The sequence below is a fragment of the Pelobates fuscus genome, chromosome 9 (assembly GCF_036172605.1).
Source record: "Pelobates fuscus isolate aPelFus1 chromosome 9, aPelFus1.pri, whole genome shotgun sequence".
NCBI classification, from domain to species: domain Eukaryota; kingdom Metazoa; phylum Chordata; class Amphibia; order Anura; family Pelobatidae; genus Pelobates; species Pelobates fuscus.
Window position 1 is genome coordinate 28,888,104 of NC_086325.1, and position 23,387 is coordinate 28,911,490.

General features: G+C 39.8%; 1 protein-coding gene across 3 annotated transcripts; it reads right to left on the minus strand.

The window, feature by feature from the left end:
• Positions 1-798: 798 nt before the first annotated feature.
• On the minus strand, positions 799-13,290 carry FOSB (FosB proto-oncogene, AP-1 transcription factor subunit). 3 transcript variants are annotated; one of them, XM_063431764.1, is made up of 5 exons: positions 12,828-13,290; positions 12,089-12,268; positions 4,454-4,735; positions 4,168-4,275; positions 799-2,616 (listed from the first exon to the last, which is right to left on the minus strand). In XM_063431764.1, the coding sequence occupies exons 2-5, from the start codon at positions 12,191-12,193 to the stop codon at positions 2,221-2,223; spliced, it is 891 nt and encodes a 296-aa protein (XP_063287834.1). In that variant the 5' UTR covers positions 12,194-12,268; positions 12,828-13,290; the 3' UTR covers positions 799-2,220. The 3 variants fall into 3 exon arrangements, with proteins under 3 accessions (XP_063287834.1, XP_063287833.1, XP_063287832.1); XM_063431763.1 differs by lacking the exons at positions 12,089-12,268; positions 12,828-13,290 and having other exon boundaries at positions 799-2,315; positions 2,410-2,616; positions 4,454-5,068; XM_063431762.1 differs by lacking the exons at positions 12,089-12,268; positions 12,828-13,290 and having other exon boundaries at positions 4,454-5,068.
• Between the last annotated feature and the right edge of the window lie 10,097 nt (positions 13,291-23,387).

Here is a 23,387-nt window from a genome sequence, read left to right on the forward strand (position 1 = left end):
AGTAATAGTGAAGCAACTTTCTACATATACTCCGCCTCCCACGTTACCAGGCTGCAAAGGGCAGTGCATTTTTACGGAATACCTAGAAATATATATCTTGTGTAGAATTTAAAAGGTGAAATTGTTGTTCTCACATACAAACTATTCAAAGTATGTGCACTTACTTTGAACATAGAACACAGAGCAGGTGCAATATCACTCAGGTGACAGGTCTAGTTGCCATTGTTACAAAAACGATCAGTTCACAGGTGTTCCAACTTAATTGTCTAAACAGCCCAATAGCGAAAGTCTTTTACGTTACACTTTAGTACATATATAGACATCTGGGCAGATATGTATGTATTGTATGGAAATTTATGTATTAATATTCCATTTAATCATTTGACCTAAATGTTGTAAAAATTATGAAGTCACAAATTTTATATTACCATAATTCTGATTTATAGAAAAATAAAAAAAAAGATTAACCAATGTGTATACGGATATATACCCACTTATAGATAGTTGTGTATATATAAGTATTATGCAGCATATTATATATGAAATGTGTGCATATAAATACTTCTATATATAAAAAATATATTTATATATATCTAAAAAAAATATATAATGAAATATTTATATACACACTAATTAATGATATATTATACTTGGGTAACTGTATATAAATATATAGCATGTGTTTATGTACATGTAACACTATATTCTCTCATAGCATACTTTATATATAACATATAAATAAGCTTTTATATATATTATATATATATTTAAAAAAATATATAGAAAAATATGGTTATATCTCAATATAAAGTTTTCCATTTAAATGCACGTATGTGTATATATAACTATATACACCCATTAAATACATGTACATGGAAACATACTATATATTTATTTATACACATGTGTATATTATATACACACATATGCATTTAGATGTAAATACACTATATTTGCTTTGCAAGAGTCATTGCACCTTGTTTGCATGTTTGTACAAGTAACACGGAAGCGTATACATACATAACACCACCAGTGCAGGATCCTCACTAATATGAGGTTACATTGTCATTATTCTGGCTATTTTGAATCCATGTGCAATTCATTCTGGTCCCTGTGATGTTGGATTTTTGCTGTGATAGGTTAGAATTATTTTTTTTTGTTCTGTCTCTAACTGGGAAGGGTTTAAATGTTTTGGAGGACACGCTCAGAGAGGGGGTGCAGAGCTCCGCACGACCCTCTGCGGCAGGGGGCGCAGAGCTCCGCACGACCCTCTGCGGCAGGGGGCGCAGAGCTCCGCAGAGCTACTGCTTTCTCCAAGTCTTTCTCTGGCAGGAGAGAACTAGTTTTGTTTCTCTCTCCCACAAGCACCATATTGTGCAGTTATGAGTAACTAGCCTCCACATCACCCACCACTTTACAACCCTACCAAATGACAGTTTCATGGCAGTTGGAGAAAAGGAGTCCGTTCTCTGGCTGTCCCGTGTTCATGCTGCGGCAAAGGATTCCGGTGCCTGAAGTCTCCGGGTCTACGGTCTGAATGTGTGCTGGTCTTTGAAGTGGAATGTAGCAAGCTAGAATCTTCTTGACAACACTGAACGCTCCCCCACAGCTCCATATAAAGATGATGGGTTATGTGATTGGAAAATTGAAACAAGGTAGAAGGAGATGGTGAAAAAGGATTTATTTTAAATGGGGGTATGAGTTTGCCGGAAAGGGAAATGTATGGAGACTTAGCAGATCAGAAGAGATGTCAGAACAAAGGTAGAAACAAAGTAGACATTCTCTTTGTTTTTGTAAAGACAGGTCAGAACATAAAAATGATAAGGAAAGGAATTAGTAGAGGAATGGCTGAAAATAAAGAGGGTAAAGGATTGCTTTGGCCCAAGCTGTCAAACCAAAAATGGTCCAGGTTTTCTTCTCACTTAAACGTGATACTGATAAAACCTGGACTGTAGATGGTCCTTGAAATCCACTGCTTTAGACTATTATAAAAAAATATAGATAAAATTGCAGAGATGAGAGAGAGAATTACAACAGCATGGAAGGCGATGACAGGGTGAGGAAGACAATGGAGCTGTGCAAGATGAGCAAAGTAAAAGATGAGGCAGTGATCTGAACTAGCTGGAGTGAGGTGGAGAGGGTTTGTGCGGAGAGAAGTACACATGGCTGACGGATTCAGAAAATGAGAGGAGGAGGAGGAGGAGAACAAAAGTTTATGTTTCAGAGTGCCAGGAGCGAGGGGGAGCTGAGTGAGTCGGAGGAGGAGCGCTCACTCCCGCTGCTGCGCTGGTACCGGGCTCCGCAGGCTCCTGCCTCTGGTGAGGTGAACACAAATGAAGAGGTATAAGATCCCACGCCGACGGCACAGTCTGAGTCTGGCAGCGGGGGCAAACAGACAGGGAAGGATACCTCTGGTTGGGAAGGGTAGGCAGGCAGTAGAGCTCCGTGTGTATAAGATGCGGTTGGGTCTGTTGGGGGTAGGTCAGGGTCCTCATATGGCAGTTTACATCCCGGCCGGTGGGAAAGAAGGGCAAACTCCAGCTGTTCCTTCTGTCTGCGTAGTTCATCAATCTCGGCCTCCAGGGTGGATTTCTCCTCCTCCAGAAGGTCTGTCTCCTGTTTAGAGGGGACAAGAGATTGTATATAAACAAAAATGACATACATTAATTAAAATATTTATTTTCTCTAAATTGTTAAAGGCACAGGTTTCACTTTCTTTTTGTCAGACAATAGCACTGCCTACGCCATCATATGTTGCATTCTAAACAATGCAAACTAGCCGTGCAATGGCTATATATTATATAAAAAAAAGCTTAGCAACAATTAACACTCCCTTCCCTCCTCTATGCCTCCTATTTCATTCTTTTGTACAATGTATATCTACATGCTAAATTTGTTTGAAGATAAATCTATCAAATTGAATAATCCCTAAATAAGGGAAATTACAAAAAAAAAAGTTACATCGCAAGGGCAGATCAGCGTTAATCATGAAAACAATACGGTGGATTATGCCCTTCAAACAACCCAAAACAAAAACATGCCTGGAGGATTCTCACAACTCCTGCAAAGACAAACAATGAAATATATACGGCCAGGATACGTTTTGATGCATTCTGGCTGCTGCTTAGCGTCACTAGGTTTCCATTGCATAGTTGTCTTCTGTCGGTGGACTGTTTGTGATAACATGGTAATGTTCCACCACAAAAGGAAGTGGATCATATAGAAACAAACTAACCCCAAATATGCCTTGTTTACAATGCCCCGGCTTCAGAGTTATCTGCCAGAGCCATGAGAGCACATTATTACCAGCAGTAACCCTCCTGTAATAGGAGTATATATTTGTAATTTATAACATGGAGAAGCAAGCATCACAAATCGCCACATACATCTATGCCACACTCATGTCAGCCGTGCGTGAAGTGTAAACATAAGGGAAAAGCCCAAACTGTAATATTCTCTCAACTCTGTGAGTCATATTGGTTTTCTCTTTAACATAGGAAGATTCTGAAAAAAATATACTGGAATATGTCATATTAAAGAATTTCCATCAAGCTAGTTCGACTGTGCTATCACAATTGTCTAGATGTGTGATGGAAATGACAATGGTTTAGATGTGTGAGCTGGACTTGGATGTCAGAAAGTGCATCGGATTAGCGTGTAAATAAAAAAAATTTAAAAAATCTTTAAAAGCTGTCACAACTGCATTGTGGGAGAACATATTAGTCAACCCCGATGAACAGTATAACCAACTTTCTATTGATGATTGTACCAGTAAATGCTGAAATGATTACCACAGTGATTTGTGCTTAATAGGTAAATATATTCCCAACAGTGCCGATATCTGGATGTTGCATTGTTTGTGTGTGCACAGTGAGCATCTTCTTCAGATAATGAAATGCACACAAAAATCATAGAATGAGGATAATTTGCATCAGATGCCAGACCGTGCCTGAATATATCTTTGCATTTGATGCAAAGTAGGATTTAAAAGTAAATGAATACATTTTAAAAATAGAAAAGTTTGTGAGCAACCCGATTGCTCAGCAATTGGCTTGTGCAATTATCATGGCAGACAGGTCCATCCTCTTGTGTATATGTGTAAAAAGTGGATTACACTGTGTGTACTGTACAAAGATACAGAAAAATAGTGTCAAAATAATCACTCACACTCTGTAGTCGATCAGTCAGCTCTCTTCTTCGATTCCTGCATTTAGCAGCTGCCAATTTGTTCCTCTCCCTCCTCACTCGTCTCTTTTCTTCTTCTTCTGGTGTTAGCTGGAGGTAGATAAAAAGCATAAATAAAGTGCATACAGTCATTTAAAAAGTTGTTTTCATAATCACTCCATGTAAAAATGCATATTTTCTGTGCGAACACATACAGTTGCATTTATAGATCATTTGCCTCAACTGCCAATATGATTCCCTACAGTATAGTCCTTCAGGTTCTACTTACAGCTTCCTCCCTGGTTCTCTTGCCCCGTGCCCGAGTTGGACGCGTTCCCTCTTGACCTAGCGTGGAAGCTGGTAGATTTGGTCCATACGATACTCCAGACGGGGAAGAATAACTGGGGCCTGGTAGATCATAGGGGTCAATAGAGGGACCTGGCGTAGGCTGTGACTGAGCCATAGAGGAGATGAGAGCTGGGGTGACCAGCCACTGGAGATCTTGGCTACTTGTGATGGCCGTAACAGTGGGGACAAAAGAGGAGGGGACATCACATAAAGCCACACACTCCTGCAGAAGAAAGAGGAAACATGGGGTCAGCTTCTTAAGACTGGATGAATGGATCAAGAGGGTTAATGCAGAGATTGACAAGAGAAAAATAGAGAGCCCTATGCAAGAAAGAGGCGAAGAGTTTGGCTGTACGACAACCTCTGTTTCCAAAAAACAAAAACAACGCATGAATGTCTTTGGGACAAATGTTTTAAGCCACATTGATTATATTTTACTGAGGGACAGCATTCTCTATTGCTCTATAGAGCAGGTCCTTAAGCTATGATGGCCTATCTTGGTACCCTAAAAGCTTGCAGACTAGGGTTTTATGATGATCAGCTTGCCAAGGTTAAATGCCCCAAGCTTTGAATGTTCCAAGCGTTAAATGTTCCAAGCTTTGACGACTCTCTAAAATGGAGTACATTGTCGCTCTCAACAGAATTGCAAAGGAAGGCAAGAGATTTGTTTCATTGGCATTAGAAACCTCCAACTTGTTGCATCTCAGTACAAGTCTCTCCATCTCAACACTAGTGTATCGGACGACAGATGAGGACTGGGATTTCATACTAAGGTTGGGAGGGAGTACAAGTAGAAATGAAGCAGTACCTGGATAAAATAAGAGGGTCTGGCTCTTGGTGGGATCTGGGAGACATGAAAGAGATGGCAACTCCTGGTGGGAGAGATGGTGTTAGAGAATGAAATATGGAGGAAACTGAACAAAGGGAACTATGAAGATGAAAAAGAAGTATTGCTCATTGGAGATGGGAAGAAGGTTGGTCATCAAAGGAAAAGTAGTAGAGGACAAGAGGGTAATGCAGTAAGCCTAAAACAATTAGGAGAAACACAATCACAATAATAAAAAAAAAAAAAAAAAAGGCTATGTTTAGATGGCAAGTAAAGATACAAAGGTTAGTACAATAGACGCATCCTGGTAGGACAGACTGTTAATTAAGGAAACACCTATAATAATCTTTTGTGTGAGAGTTAAAACGAAGATAAGAAAAAAAACAGAATATGGCTTGAAAACAAAAGTCACCTCATAAAGGAGTTCATTAATGATTTGTATGTGAGGGTTAATTTAGCCATTTTTGTTAGAGAGGACAAATATATGAAGCTGGAAGTGTTAATACAGACAATGACAAGCAGATGTTGGCGAATAGTGGACCTCTAGCATGGGGGAGCGCATGGTCCAACTAAAGGAACATTGGTGGGGAAGGATAGATGACTGGAGAAAGCAGTTCAAGCAAAGTGTGCATACTCTGGACTGGAGCATTTGTGGGAGAAGGAGAACGAGGAGAGATGAAGGGTCTTTTGGAAATGTTGGATAGGAGAGAGTTCAACTATGACATTTATAATGATAAGATCAGAAATTTGACGAAGGTGGAAATATGGACACTTCTTTAAGAGATGAAAATCCTGGTGGGTTGTGAAGAGGATGATATGGGACATGGCACATGTAGCTGTACTCAAGCTTTTCAATGAAGGAACCATCTGGTCCTCAAAAGGTTAGATGACTGCAGCAAGAAGCAAATTGCTTTAAGCAGTGGAAGAGATGCAGGTCTGGACCAGTCTGGACAGCCTCAAAGAGTAACTAGTCCCAACACTGGCAGTTATATTTTGTGCTTGGTCCAGATGTGACAGAAATAAATAATTGGTGAATTTGGAAACATAAAAACTATTCACATCAAAGGAGCTGGATTTCAAAAATATAAATAAAAATAAATATCTATTTCTTCCATTTAAGCTTCCAGTAAATGTATTGTCCATCCCTAATTGATCATATCCTATTTCTGACGTTTGGGAGCTTATTGTCCTCGACAGCACAGTGAGTCATAAACTATGGGATCCAGAAAGGGGTTAAAAAAAATGTATTTAAATTTTTTATTTTTTAAAGAGAGTAGATTACATATGTGGACAAAGAGATCCAACATAGTGAGAGGAAAAGTCTTTATTTTAAATTCACTTGTTTATACGTACCAACATTTGTACCAGTTGGTAACAATTCAAGAGTTCAAAATTCAAACACTAATAATGAAATTCATGTACCTCTTAGCAAATCACCAAACATTTTGTTTCTTTCGTAATCTTTTTGCAAATATAAAAAGGCAAGCTAAGTCACTGTGATGTATATATGCTTTTGCCAGGTGCACTGTGTCTTTATCATAAACTATTACCCTAAGTGTCAAATTCCTTCATAGGTTGCCACTTTTAGTACTGCACAGTGTATATTGTTTAAAAAGTGTAGCTATATCTTATTCATTCAGTAGATTTGAGCATTCCTCATGGTTGGATCGATACTACATACACTGAACAGAGCTGTATACAGCAAAATGTTACATATAATGTCCTGCTTTACACATCTTCCACACCAATACTCCTACTTGCCTTGCCAGTGACTGTTCCTGAAGCTACCTCCCGCTTTTTAAGGTTGTCCTAATGGGGACCCAAACTGTAATGCATCATCACAACCAAAAATACATTCTACTTCCATCTCTGCCACTGCAACCCCATCACTGCCATATTTTCCACCATAACGTTTATTACTACCAATACAGTGCCATCTCCAGTATTACAGACCCTTCAATATACCCCACAACTGTACTTCTACTGCCCCATCCTTACCCACACTCCATTACCAGACCCTTCTTCAGCACTTTACTCTTTCAATACCCAGTATTATATTATTAGTCACACCCCCTCTATTACTGCCCCTTCATTGACACAAATCTACACTACCACTCTCTTAACATTGCTTGCTTAACCTCTCAATGCCCACTCTGTAACTAGCCCATAATACTGCCCCATCATTACTCAGTCACTCCTTCTCCACCATTACTGTCATTGCAAACTCTCCATCACTAATCCCAATTTCTCCACCACTGGTCCCTATTCCACTCCCCATGCTCCATCGCTGGTCCCTATTCCACCCCCACTGCTCCATCGCTGGTCCCTATTCCACCCCCACTGCTCCATCGCTGGTCCCTATTCCACCCCCACTGCTCCATCGCTGGTCCCTATTCCACCCCCACTGCTCCATCGCTGGTCCCTATTCCACCCCCACTGCTCCATCGCTGGTCCCTATTCCACCCCCACTGCTCCATCGCTGGTCCCTATTCCACCCCCACTGCTCCATCGCTGGTCCCTATTCCACCCCCACTGCTCCATCGCTGGTCCCTATTCCACCCCCACTGCTCCATCGCTGGTCCCTATTCCACCCCCACTGCTCCATCGCTGGTCCCTATTCCACCCCCACTGCTCCATCGCTGGTCCCTATTCCACCCCCACTGCTCCATCGCTGGTCCCTATTCCACCCCCACTGCTCCATCGCTGGTCCCTATTCCACCCCCACTGCTCCATCGCTGGTCCCTATTCCACCCCCACTGCTCCATCGCTGGTCCCTATTCCACCCCCACTGCTCCATCGCTGGTCCCGATTCCACCCCCACTGCTCCATCGCTGGTCCCTATTCCACCCCCACTGCTCCATCGCTGGTCCCTATTCCACCCCCACTGCTCCATCGCTGGTCCCTATTCCACCCCCACTGCTCCATCGCTGGTCCCTATTCCACCCCCACTGCTCCATCGCTGGTCCCTATTCCACCCCCACTGCTCCATCGCTGGTCCCTATTCCACCCCCACTGCTCCATCGCTGGTCCCTATTCCACCCCCACTGCTCCATCGCTGGTCCCTATTCCACCCCCACTGCTCCATCGCTGGTCCCTATTCCACCCCCACTGCTCCATCGCTGGTCCCTATTCCACCCCCACTGCTCCATCGCTGGTCCCTATTCCACCCCCACTGCTCCATCGCTGGTCCCTATTCCACCCCCACTGCTCCATCGCTGGTCTCTATTCCACCCCCACTGCTCCATCGCTGGTCCCTATTCCACCCCCACTGCTCCATCGCTGGTCCCTATTCCACCCCCACTGCTCCATCGCTGGTCCCTATTCCACCCCCACTGCTCCATCGCTGGTCCCTATTCCACCCCCACTGCTCCATCGCTGGTCCCTATTCCACCCCCACTGCTCCATCGCTGGTCCCTATTCCACCCCCACTGCTCCATCGCTGGTCCCTATTCCACCCCCACTGCTCCATCGCTGGTCTCTATTCCACCCCCACTGCTCCATCGCTGGTCTCTATTCCACCCCCACTGCTCCATCGCTGGTCCCTATTCCACCCCCACTGCTCCATCGCTGGTCCCTATTCCACCCCCACTGCTCCATCATTGGTCCTTATGCCACCAGCATTGGTCCATAGACCACCACCACTCTCCTCTATTTCACACCGCTCCCCATCAGTCTAGTCTCCCTATCTGCCACTGCCATAGAGCCTATTCTGCCCCTTCATGCCCTATTCCTGATCCCTATCCATCTTCCTCATCCCGATGTAATCCTCCCATCAACCTGCAATTAAAACCCCTCCCTGTAAACCGTGTTACTATTAATATTCCACCCCCTCCCCAGTCCTAGCTCCCATGACATCAGCAGCAGCAGTAAATCCGTCCCAGGGCTCGCTCAGCCGGCGCTGCGTTCCAAAATAGAACGCGGCGTCACCCAGGGGACATCCCGCACGTCAGGAAGCACGCATGGAACGCAGCGTACGTCAACCACGCCCACTCCCGCTGCGCTGCGTCTACTCATCGCTATGACCAGCTCTTTACTACGCTGGGTTTGTAACAGCTTTATTAGCAACAACTGAACTGACAACTCTCACTGGGAGCTGTAATAATTAATGCAAATTATGAACTTCACAAAAAGTCATGAACTATAGTCAAGTATGATAGCAATATCACACACAAATATAGTGTGACCCTTAAATGTTGGGATTTTAGGTTTATTTAACTTGAAAGTCATACAGTCTGGGTTTTTTCCCCCCATTCTCACATAAAGTAGAATAAATTAATATATCTACCAACATCACAAGGTTATCAGTTATATTTATACATATATATATATATATATATATATATATTTTTTTTTTAATAAAAATAGGTCATTGAGGGATGCATGGCATAGAATAGCTTGTACAAAGTTAATTACTAAAATGTCAAAATTTACTTCAAATTCCCAAAAATATACAATTCAGGCCAACATAACCTAACCTGAGTAATTATATGTCTTTTAAGTTCAGTTTTGCCATTTATGTGTTGGCTATTCGCCTTATTGAGCAACCCTGTCAGACTCATGTCGTCCGTGTTTTACAGTTTGGAATACTAAACTGCAGTTTTTGTACACTTCTTTAAAACAATGTTGACATGATCCTCGTTTCATAGGCATACTGCAATATACGGTATGCACATTCGTCTTATTAAAATTATATTTTGTGTCATGATGCAAAAGCTTGGGAGATGTACCGAAATCTTAAGCAAAATTCACAAGCCTATCAAGAGACCATAACACACACACCAAAAGCAATATGGCAACTTTCACCCCGTGACTCTGAACCTAGTTTGATACATATAGGCTATATCGTAGCTCTCTGTAATGCAAACAACACTAACTGTAAACATGGTATGGAATGGTTGCAAAATAAGCCTTAGTTTAAAAATGTTTTAACTATTTCTTCCAACTTCAAACTAGTTTTAATTAAAAAGTAATAATAAACAAGAGGCATTATGAGATGCCTCAAATTGTAAATAGGACACGCTCAAATTAAGCTCTGTCTCGTTCAATAGTGAATTATAAACCGCAGGAATAAAAAAGGAAATGCACCAAACTGCTATAACATAAAATCTAAGGGATTTAGTCATTACGCAATGAATCATGCTCCTAGAATTGTAGAAAAAAGGTCGAAATAGGCTACTAGAACTTTGCCATTTTGTCCTAAACTTTGTGAAAAGTACCACAACTCACTTTTTAGAGAAGAAACAGCTATGGGGTAAATTTACAAAGCATGCATCTTTTCTGATAAATACAAATATTGGCCACGATATAACAATAACAATAACTGTCAAACCCAAACATTTCATTTAACATTGAGGACTTTGAAAAACATGTGTCCAATCTTAGATTTACATATGTAAGATTTGGGAAATGGCAATATTTAAAAAAAAATAATATACCGGTATATATATATATATATATATATATATATATATATATATATATATATATATATATATATATATATATATATATATATATATACACACACACACACACACACACACACACACACACACACACACACACACACTGCTATTTTGGGGGAAATTTTACAATTCACTGAATGAGTGCATCAGTGAGCATGATCACTGCTTGACTAATGGGTGACATTACTTTCTAAGTCAATTATTTTTCACATGTTAATTTGTTCATGGCCAATGATATATTAATATATAAGAGAATATCTCTAAACCTGGTCTTGAATGGGGTTATATCTGGATGATGGCTACAATTGTCAGATTCCAGACATATGCCATAGTAGTTACATGTATACACCCATATACTAGTTAATGTATATCAAGGGTTTACTTACTAAAGTCTGACTTGTTGAATTGAAATACGAATAGCCCAATTTAGGAAAAATTAGCCAAGTTGCAACTTTAGCATAGTTGCAGGATTTGTTCAGATCAAGTAGTTCTGCCTAAATTTTACCATTCGGATTTCAATTTGTAACAATTAAAGAATTAACCCTTAAAGCTTTTACATGCTCCCTTGCAACTGGGAATCTGCATCTGAAATCTGTGAAACCGCTTTTTTTGAAAATAAAATAGCGCTAACTTGTGAATTTTCTCTTAAAACTTAAATTGTAAGAAAAATATGCCACATGCATTCCAACCATAACTAGAAGACAACAAGGAAAAAAAAAATATATATATATATATATATATATATATATATATATATACTTATTTATTATAGTACGTGATGATGTAATGAGAGTTTAACACTTTTTAATTACAGGCAGGTAGAGACAACACATGATCCTGTACCTGCTGGGGACTACAATTCCCATAATACTAAACTGGCTATAGAGCTTGTTGCGCACCACGAGATGACAGAGTGCCAATCCCTATCTGTCTATGCACATTTATGTAACTCAGAGTTTAAGATTAATTAAAACAGAACCCCTGGGTGTAACCATTTTAACACCATCACGTATGTGACGCTTGTCCTTTAATTTGGAGTTTCCCGTAAAGGCATACAGAACTTAATTATTTGGTTGACCTTTTTAATATCAGCTAGAAAGTGTTAGTGTGCATGCATTTGCGTGCCAATGTCAATGATGGCATGACTGCGGCCTACATTTCCCATAATGCCCAGTCAGCTGAAAACTGTGATTTCTACATACCTGTAGCAGACAAGCAACATGCCTTACACTCCCCCATTGGCTGTGACATCAGTCTCATCTAGGTAATGACCTCAAAGACTCACCTGCTGGGCAGAAGCTGTGGGGGGGCTTCCAAAAGAATCCACTGAAGACAGGTATTGAGACTCTGCAGAAGGGGAAGAGCTGGAGGAATCGTATCCTTGGTACATCTCCTTGTAGGAGTTGGGCAAATTCTAGGCTTTTCTTTGTTCAACCCCCACAAGAAAATAAAATCTCACAAATTTCTGGAAAAGAAGCCCAAAATAAACGCTTATTTTTTCAGAAACACCCACAAAACCATAAAATTAAAATCCTAGATGTTATATTTAGAAGATGGACTTAAAGCAAATAGTTTTGCTTAAAGTAAGGGAAAAGCCCACATTTTCCATAAAATACAAAAATTATGCAAAAGCAAGTTCTGACACTTCTTTAAAAAATATTTTTTTTTTAAAAATCACATTTTAAAATAAATTATATATAAATAATAATAATAATAATAATAATAATAATAATAATAATAATAATAAGACTACATACACTTGGAAATCTAGTTAATGCGGTGTTGGATATATTTTTTCTGCAAATAAAAAAATAAGTGAAAAATCCTTAGTCTTATTAACCTAAGAATAATGTTTTAAATTGCACTGGTAAAAGAATAGTTCAATTTAATCCTATGTTATACAAACTTGTTTGTGTCCTCATTCTACCTCCCTGACACTGTCAATTAGAATACACTGTTATGAATCTAAATCATGCTAAACTTCATTCCAAAAAAAAAGGGGGGGGGGGGGGGGGGGGGATTACCTCTTGTGTTGACAGACAGATCTCCTTCCAAAGTTCTGTTTCTCTTGGAGTCAATCCAAAAATAAAAATCCACCTTAACTTTGCAGCATTATCTGCCTCCTTAGGCAAATAATAGAGTGATAAAGATAATAATATGAAAAAGTACTCTACCAGTGCCAATCCTTCAAATTCGGTCCAGTCTGGTCTGAAACAAGTTAAAAAGTAAAAATCCAGCAACTAATCCTCCTGCTCTTCTGTCCAGTAAGGTTTCCTTAAGGGATTCCCATTCATTCAATGTGTTCTTTTTAGAGATTCCCCCATAGATGTCAGTGCTCACAAGGCAGGTCCCATAAGAAAATGCTGAAAAATTCCAAAATAAAGCAGAATTCGGTGCTGTTGTGCTAAAACCAGGAGAGGAGTGAAACGTTGTATCAATAGTCCAAATCCGATTATAAAATCCCACACTGCTGCTTAGATGCTGCCCCGGTCTCAGCTCTCAGATTTATGAATGAAACTCTGATTGCTGAGCATATTTATACTGAGAAGCCCACACCTACTGACGTCACCCCCTTCCCCCTACCAATATCTCAGGTTCGGGGGCACCCAGAACCCTAAAATTTGGATGGCAGATACTGACCCACCTGCAATGCCTGCCTGTCGAAAATCGGGACTTTATGTGTAGCAGAAACCTAGATATAGGCGAAGAGAGCTTAAAGAAGGTCCGCCCCCCCAGTGGAGTTCCTGTGACGTACATAGCCATATAAGGTGTTGTCTTTGCTATGTTTATCTGGTTACCTAGCAGTGACGTAGGAGGGAATCCCTGCTCTCTGCTAGGCAGAGCAGCCAGAGTATTATTAGTAGCACGCTTTTACTATGCTCTACAAAAAAGATGAAGGGACATAGAGGCAGAGGAGAGCAAATATACAGAAAGCAGCACATATATAGATGTCTGTGACTATATATAGAGCTGAGAGTGTATATTAATCAGCTGGGAAAGTGCTGCTTCTATAAAAAACAGTTTAGGAGTATTAGATGATGGGTGACCTAGAGGTAGCCCCCCAGCTGTGTCACAGCTATAGCTCCCATGATGCTGGATCTGCTGTCATTCTGGCAGAGCATCGTGGGATTTGTAGTTGTGCACCAGCTGGAGTCCTGCATCCTGGAATCCCCCCTCCCCTCCCACAATGTATAAAGTAAGTTCCCTACAGGTGTCCAGGTAATGGGAGCAATCTGATCATATGGTGCTGTGGATTAGTCATAGGATGGTCATAGCAAGCTCCCTGAAACAGTTACATTGTACGTAGAACGCAGGATACAACTCGACACATGTCACACAGCTGGAACCTGGCGTTAACCCTTTCCTGGACAGACACAGTAACTGTGCGGCATTGGTTCTCAAGGGTTAAAAGATTAGCTGCTATTTATTATCTATTTTCAGTTATAATTTATATTGTTGTGTGAAATTAGGTTATTTATTCATTTTCTGGAACTAAAAGGTTTTTAAAAGAGATGATGAGATGGTCTCTTTTATTAAACACACAAGTGCCATTCTAATGGGCTGTCAGATTGTAACATTGTACTGCGCTATGGAAGGTGTTGGAGGTATTGCAATGTATCCGTGTAGTATCGATTCAGTCAATCATTTCTTCGGGTCGCTCTATTTCTTTTATCGATGATCAGTTTACAATAAGCCAATAAGACTGCCACTCTCAGTATGCATATAGTCAGGATTTTAGTGACAGAGTCTGATGGGAGTAGTATGTTATAGTATCCGGTGTTTTTGAGGTTCAGAAATCTTGATCTATGCTATCTCTATTAATCAGAATTAATATTAATTCTGAATTGATAGAGTCAAAGACTGAGATCCCCCACCAACACCACAAAAAAAGCAACAAGGCATAGAGCAGTTCTTAAAGGGACACTATAAGCACCAAAACAAGTTTAGATTAATGAAACAGTTTTGGTGTAACTCATGCCCCTGCAGTCACACTGCCCAAGTATCTGCCCAAGTATTTTTTACATTATGCAGTCCTAACCACACCTCCACTGGCTGTGACTGACACAGCCTGCATGAAGAATATGGTTTCATATTCAATCAGATGTTAACTTGTTTTATAAGTTTGTATCCCCTGCCCTGTACGATGGGTACTACACTAATTCCAACATGTAGGTCCCACTGATATTGGGATACTTTGGCGTAGTAGTGGGCTTAACATGATATGGTCTAGTGGTGAAAATGATCCCATATTTGTTTGCTGAGGTAAGTGATTTTAAGTAGCCTTGTAAAATTTAAAACTGTATTTTTATGTGTGCGCTCTGATCATTAACCTTTGTTATGTGTAAATCTTAGTCTCTGCGGCATCATCGTTGCTGAGAAATGTATGTTCCACATGTGCCCTCAGTTCCCCTTTTTGTCTTTATTATTATTATTATTATTATTACTATTTTATTATTTATAGAGCGCAATAAAATTCTGTAGCGATGTACACTTTACTACGTGTGAGATACTGTGAGGACTAGTTTGGCAGCTCACCCGACCTAGTTTTCCATCATTGACCACCTCTGGCAAAGACAGAACATTACAGTTATGCCCTATGTCTTACAAATATTAAAATAGATTGTGGTCGGTTAGAGGTGGAAATTATGCAAAATAAAACAATTGCCTGTTATCACGTGGCAAACAGTGGGCTGAGTATGTAGGAGCCATACTGGGTTATTCACTAAACTCTGAATTGTAGCGAATTGAAATCAGAGTTCCAAAATTTAGGTTAAAAAAAACTATTTTGTTAGGAATACAAATTTGTATTGCTAATGCTATAGTACCCTAGTCCCTATTTGGATTAGAGAGCCCCTTGCCCCCTACTGCAGCAAGAGTAGTTAAAACAAATTATAATTTGCTTGCATTTTTTTTTCCAGTGCCGAGACTCCCTCGACCTTGCTGATACTCGCATGGGCGTAGGAACCCCCACAAATCTGGGGGGGGATAGCATTCTTACTCGCCGGGTATATTCTTATTCAGTAAACTGGGAGTTGTTTATCCCATTGTACAGCGCTACGGAATTTGATGGCGCTATGTAAATAATAAAATATTAATAATAATAATGTTAAATTTTAAGTGTGTGTGTGTGTGAAATAATATAATGTGAAGCATATCAGTGTATCGCATAGTGCCACAGCAATACAACTGACAGTAATGTGTGAGGTGCAAGTACATCACAGAACACCTCAGCAATAAAATGCATGGGAAAGTGCAGTGTGTGAGTGTATCTCAAGCTCTACAGCAAAATAACTCACAGGAACGTGCAGTTTGTGAGCGTATTACAGATCACCTCATCAATAAAGTGCACAGGAATGTACAGTGTTTGAATATATATCAGCCAACCCAATGCATGGCAAAACACTTCGCTGCACCAATCAGCATCTCCTCACAGAGACGCGTTGAATCAATCAATGAGGAGTGTTCAGCGTGAATGCTAGTGCTGCACGTTGTGCAACACTGGACTAGGAAGCACCTCTAGTGGCCGCCTGATAAGGTATTCCTCGGCAGTAATGTAAATACTGCCTTTTTCTGAAAAGGCAGTGCGCTTACATTAAAAAGCCTGCAGAGACATGCTATAAACACCAAAACTACTACGTTTAGCCGTTGTGGTTCTGGTGACTATAGTGTTAGATGTGAGCATTCCATGTGCTCAGTATGGCATCCCTGGCTAGATGTGAGCATTCCATGCAGGGGCGTTTTAGCCGCAAGGCAAACAAGGCATTTGCCTTGGGCGGCATTTTCCAGGGGGCGGCAAAAAACGCCGCCCCCAAATGCCCAGGGCAAGTGCCTTGTTAGCCTTGCGGCTAACTGGGCTGCCGGTCGGGCTGATGGGCTGGGCGGGCGGGCGGCTGGCGAGGGAGCTCTTCCTCTGAGCGATCTGCTCAGCTCCCTCGCGCGCCGCAGAGTGAGGCTTGGAGCCGGAATATGACGTCATCTTCCGGCTCCCAGCCTCACTCTGCGGCGCACAAGGGAGCTGAGCAGAGAGCTCAGAGGAAGAGCTCCCTCGCCAGCCGCCCGCCCGCCCAGCCCATCAGCCCGACCGGCAGCCCCACTAGACCCCAGGGAGATAGAGAAACCCCCCCCATTATTCCCAAAGGTAAGGAGGCTGGGGGGTAGGTTAAATTAATTATATATATTATATATATTATTATATTATATATATTAAATATATATAATATATAATATATATAATATAATATATATAATATATATATAATATAATAATATATAATATAATAATATATAATATAATAATATAATATATATAATATAATATAATAATATAATAATATATAATATATATAATATAATAATATATAATATATATAATATAATAAATATATATAATATAATAGTATATATTATATATATTATATATTATTATATTATATATATTATATTATTATATTATATATTATATATTATATTACATTATATATTATTATATTATATTATATATATTATATTATTATATTATATATTATTATATTATATTATATATATTATATTATATTATATTATATATTATATTATATATTATATTATAATATATTATATATCAGAGAGTGTGTGTGTCTGACAGAGAGTGTGTGTGTCTGTTAGTGAGTGTGTGTGTCTGCTAGTGAGTGTGTGTGTCTGACAGAGAGTGTGTGTCTGACAGTGAGTGTGTGTGTCTGACAGAGAGTGTGTGTGTCTGACAGTGAGTGTGTGTGTCTGTTAGTGAGTGTGTGTGTCTGCTAGTGAGTGTGTGTGTCTGCTAGTGAGTGTGTGTGTCTGACTGTGTGTGTGTGTCTGTTAGCTAGTGTATGCGTATCTGTCAGTGAATTTGTGTGTGTGTGTGTATTTAGAAGGCGGGACGGGGGGGGAAGGGTTGGGTGGGGGTGTCGCGCGTGGGGGGAGGGGGGAGAGGGGCGCCTGAATTTTGTCCTGCCTAGGGCAGCACAAAACCAGGATACACCACTGATTCCATGTGCTCAGTATGATATCCCTGGCCGGATGTGAGCATTCCATTTGCTCAGTATATCCGTGGCTAGATGTGAGCATTCCATGTGCTCAGTATGATATCCCTGGCTAGATGTGAGCATTCCATGTGATCAGTATGATATCCCTGGCTAGATGTGAGCATTCCATGTGCTCAGTATGGTATCCCTGGCTAGATGTGAGCATTCCATGTGCTCAGTATGATATCCCTGGCTAAATGTGAGCATTCCATGTGCTCAGTATGATATCCCTGGCTAGATGTGAGCATTCCATGTGCTCAGTATGATATCCCTGGCCGGATGTGAGCATTCCATGTCCTCAGTATGATATCCCTGGCCGGATGTGAGCATGTATGGCATCCCTATCCAGATGTGAGCATTCCATGTGCTCAGTATGGCATCCCTGGCTAGATGTGAGCATTCCATGTGCTCAGTATGGCATCCCTGGTTAACCCCTCTATCCACCCGTCCCTAATCGTCTCCCCTCCAACCACCTAGCCTCCTAACCCCCATAAAACAAGTAATATATCTTCTTGTACTTACAGTAGGCTCAGGGTTCAGGGCTGAAAGCGTGAGGCGCTGCTCTGCAGTTGTAGGAGACTGGGGCCAGGGCCGGTGCAAGGATTTTTGCCGCCCTAGGCAAAAGTAAAGTGTGTGTGTGTCTGTGTGTGTAATGCATTGTGTGTTTTTCTGTGTATAAGGGGTGCATTGTGTGTGATTGTGTGTGGGACCTGGGGGGGATTTTTGCATTATCTGTCCCCCCCGGATGATTTCCTGGGGGGGATGTGTCCCCCCCCATCCGCCCCGGTTCCTACGCCCGTGGATGCTCGCTCCACCTCCTGCAACGCTAACCTGGAGGTGTTGTTTTTTTTGGCAATGGTCCAATCTAATACTGCTTATAGAGCAGCATTGGGGATGTGATGCTCATGCGCCTCAAGCACCAATTTCCTATCCAATTAAATACTTCTTAGGAAAGCATTAAATCGAATACTTTCCTCTATCAGCTGTATCATAGCTCCCGACCCTTAAACCACTTTAGCCTGCTGAAATGTTTTATGTGTAAAAAAAAATGTGTCCTCTCGTATTCATTTTACAAATAGTGCCGATTTCTTTGCTCTCCCTGGCTGTCAGACAAGAGGTCCTGTTACTTCCTGATCAGGCTCATTGCCATACATGCCATCTGTCTCATATTTTTAAGTCTAGTCCCTAGTGTTGGTTAATACAATGTTTTTTATTCTTTGTTATGTGTGTAATCCTAGTTAAACTATTACAGCATTTTTAAAATGTTGTTTAGTGATATGTTTATCGATTTTCACAGGTGCGAGTACCAGATGTTGTTTGCAGGTTTTCCTAAATCCCCTCTGCCTCTCAGGATATATGTGTTTATACGATTGTTTCCAAACTGTAACATAGTTTTTTGTGATTTGCAGAAAAGCAGTGTTTTTACAAGTATTATAGTATTTGTATGTATATTCTTGTAAATATTGTAATCTGCACACTGTATAGATGGACTCGGAGTTGGATGACTTATTGTATAACAAAACGGGGCTTCTTAATCCATTGGCTCCCAAACCAGTCCTCAATGGACACCAGCAGTCCTCGATTTTGCCTTAGAGACCAATATGAGCCAGGATGTCACGAGCTGGTTGAGTTGGGCATAGTGAGCTGACGGATTTTTTTTTGTATGAAAATAAACTACCGGTGGGTTTGTAGGGGGAAACCTATTTCGTTAGTGATTATTAAATATCAGCAGCAAAATAACATGCGTGTAATATTAGCATTAAAACAGAACTATGTTTTCACAGCAGTGTTTATATGATCACCAGTTATAGGGTTTAGGTGTCAAGAGGTAAAGGTAAGCTGCCTGCTCCACGGTATTCACAGCAAAACTGATAGATATACAATTCTCTGATATTTACTCATAAGGAGCACAATTATAATATTTCATTTTTTATTTATTTAATGTATTTTCTATTTAATTTACATTTTAAATGGATTTGCTACCACTAATAAAAACAGGAATCACAATGTAAATTTTTTACAGGTGGCACTTAAACTGCTGCTGTGCCCATGGTCTTGGATTTTTTACCTGAATCTGCATAAATAACCTCAAAATCTTCACTGTCTTCAGCAATAAAATAGGTACACAGTCACTCAGTGAATTCCAATGACTATTATTATTATTATTATTCATAAAGCACCAACAAATTCCACAGCGCTGTACAATAGAAGGACTAACAGACACATAATTGTAATTAGACAAGTTGGAGGCACAGGAACAAAGGTGTTGAGGGCCCTGCTCAATGAGCTCACAATCTACAGGGAGTGGGTTATATAATGACACAAAAGGTAAGGGTAGGGTAAAAAAGTGCCATACAAACATAATATTGTTGTAGATAAACAGAGGCAAATATTAAGTAGCTATAATTTAATTAATTATTATAAAAATGTACAATGTGTGATTTTTTTTTTTAATAATGTTACATGTAAATTGCCTTTATTCACAACTTAAGTTTCCAAAACCAAGGTAGAAATAATAATTGGGCTACTGTATATAAAAACGCACATGGTTAATATCACTTGCAGAAAATAGCGTATTTAAAGTAATTACTATGTATCTATAGTTTGAGGTCTCTTAACATGCTAAAATTATTCAAATTTTTAAATATATTTGCAGAGTTATGAAATGTACTACCAACTCTGTATTTGTTTTTCTCTATTTACTCCTTATGCTAAATGCAAAAAAATAAAATAAAATAATGTGTTTGCATTTTGTTAGTACATGTCTCTCTAGGTCTAAAATCTCCTATCCTGTCATCACACAGAACGACGTTGAGGCCCTTGATAGTTCCCTTGTTCTTTTTAGTCTAGGGACCTGCTTCTTTTCTTGGAATACTCCTAAACGATCCATTTGTAGTTGGTTCAATTTAGGCTTTATGCAAACTACATGTAGGCTGAGCAAATCAGTGATTATGAGCTTATTTGGTAAAAGAAGGTATTTATTAATAAATACGCAGTTTTTATTTCATACAGATATAGCAATATGATAAAGTGTGCCAGGTCTTCTTTTTTTTTACTCCCAACGCCATACAAAAGTCATATTAGTGGAAATAAAGGTTCTTGCCTCGACATCTACAAATAAAACAAGATAAAACTATAGGTTAGAAGACAACACAAGAGATGGATGCATTTGAAAAAAATTCTCTAGAATAACAAACATAATGTGTTCTGTAAAAGCATCTTGGTCGGCAGGTATGTGTGTTGCTTTTAGTTTTCAATCTCATTACGGGTTTTAAACAACTTTATTTAGATGAAGTACTCTTTATGCTATAGTTGTGTGTTACCATGTCATTCTATTTATTAAAATAATTTGCAGTGAGATTTGGTATTTCTAGGGTGACCATAACTCCCGTTAAAGGGAGGGGGGGGGGGGATTATAGAGAATATATACTAAAGGCTGCAATTGAATCAATGCTAACATTGTTCTTCGATAAGACCAATAAAAAAGGGAAATGTGTGCATTGTGGTCAGAAAGTGACATCAGCTCACAGAAACTGCGATTCTGTTGAAGAAAACATCTCTTTATTTTCATGGGGCCCTATTCAGTAAACAAAGAGTTTATGGTGAGCTCATAATTGTCTTTAATTAGAGCAAACTAGCCACGTTAATCCTAAAAAATCCACCATACATTTTTGAACGAAACATTTTTTTAAAAATATTTAAAAATGTGTTTCTCCACTCACTAAAATTTACTGTGTACTAAACCCTACTATATATACATTAGTTTCTATACTGAGATAGACAGATGGATGGGTAGATAGATAATAAACATATTTGTGCATACACCCCCTTTTTCTTGTTTTTAGAATAGTAATATTTCCCAGCATGCACATGCTCTTTACCTCCTGATTGTCTGCCCACTGTATTACACTTCATTATTGTAAAGGATTTCTCTGTATTTACCTGTGTTCATTCGGTTATTTCCTCTCCCTGCCATTTAAGTGATGTTGAAATATTCGTTTTATTTATGTGTTCGGGAAATTGTTCGTTCTACCGGGTAGCAATCAGAACTTAGAACATCAAGTAACCACACGAAAACCGCAAAGTAATTGAGTGCTCCTAGGTGGCCGCCATTCGGCAATACGAACACATGGCGAGAACAAAGGATGGCGGCCATCTTAAATCTCCCGAACGCGGCCAGCAGGACTTACTCGTCGAGTGCCTGCAACTGTTTTCGGCAGAGCACTCACACGAACACCCGGTCTTTATGGAAGTCCCGCCTGACCTATTTCCACTTGCAGTACCAGACCGGCGTTCGGGAGTTACAATCAAACGAACAAGGGGAGCATTCTCATGTAACCAGCTGCAGTGTAACTATGGTGGTTTTCGGGTAATTCTGCACGAACGGGGACCGGCTCTTGCTACCAATTTCATGGAACTCTAAATCGGATACAACCGCATGGCAAGCCAGTCAAACTTCCACACGATGCGACAGGGAAACTACCAAACTGATTTCCGTGCAATTTGGATATGTTACTCCCAGTATCCTCAGCTATATATTAATACGTTATGTAGAAAGTATATTTCTAAAAATGTTGAAAATTGTTAATGTTTCTGGCCAGCAGATAATTGTGTTTAGTATGTTGCTGAAACTCAATTATCTAGCCTGGCCCAGAGGAGGAGTTTTTACTGTATATATTGAATGCCTTGTTGCTTCCAGTAAATCAGTTTTGTTCCAGCATTAAGCTTTGGCTCATGTGTGGATTATTTGGCGATACCAGCGATATTTATTCCTGTGGATTCTAGGCGATACTCTGCTATTGGGAAAAGGAATACTAGACAGTGATACCAATTACTACCGTCACAATTATATTTTTGTATCTTGTAGATTAATTGTGTAGTTTTCTCCTACAGAGATTTGCAAACATTGAACAATCTTGCAGGAACTATACGAACCCTACCAAATAAACATGTGCTTGCCTCTAGTAAGTGATTGTGGTATTGACGCAATTTGCAAGTTACTGCCTGACTATAAAGGAAGAATTGATTCCCTTTTGCAAAAGTGAATGTATTTAAACACGCACTCACGCTGCATTTCTCTCTGTTGCCCCAGAGGCAGGTCATTTTTTTTTTAATCGCCTTTCAATTTTGCCCTACATTTCTGAGTGACAAAAAAAACTTTCCTCTTTGTTTACTGAACAGATGCACAATTCCCTCAGTCTGAAATACCTAAATATCACTGTTTCATTCAAGCTAAATTTTAAATTCAGCTGTATTCAGTGTTCATGTTTCAATTTTATTACATGTTTTTTTTTTATTCATTTATTTTATTACTTTTTGTAATTGTAATGCTCTTTTGTACATAGGCTCCAGGACATACTTGAAAATGAGAACAATCACAATAGATTATTTTCGTTAAGATACAACACACAGTAAACAAAGACATATAACCGATACATGATTCAGGAGAGCTGTGGGGACAGATTTTTACCTTCGTATGTCTCTGCGTAACATTGAAACCTATTAAAATAACATCTGAAACTCTATTAAGCTGTAATGCCT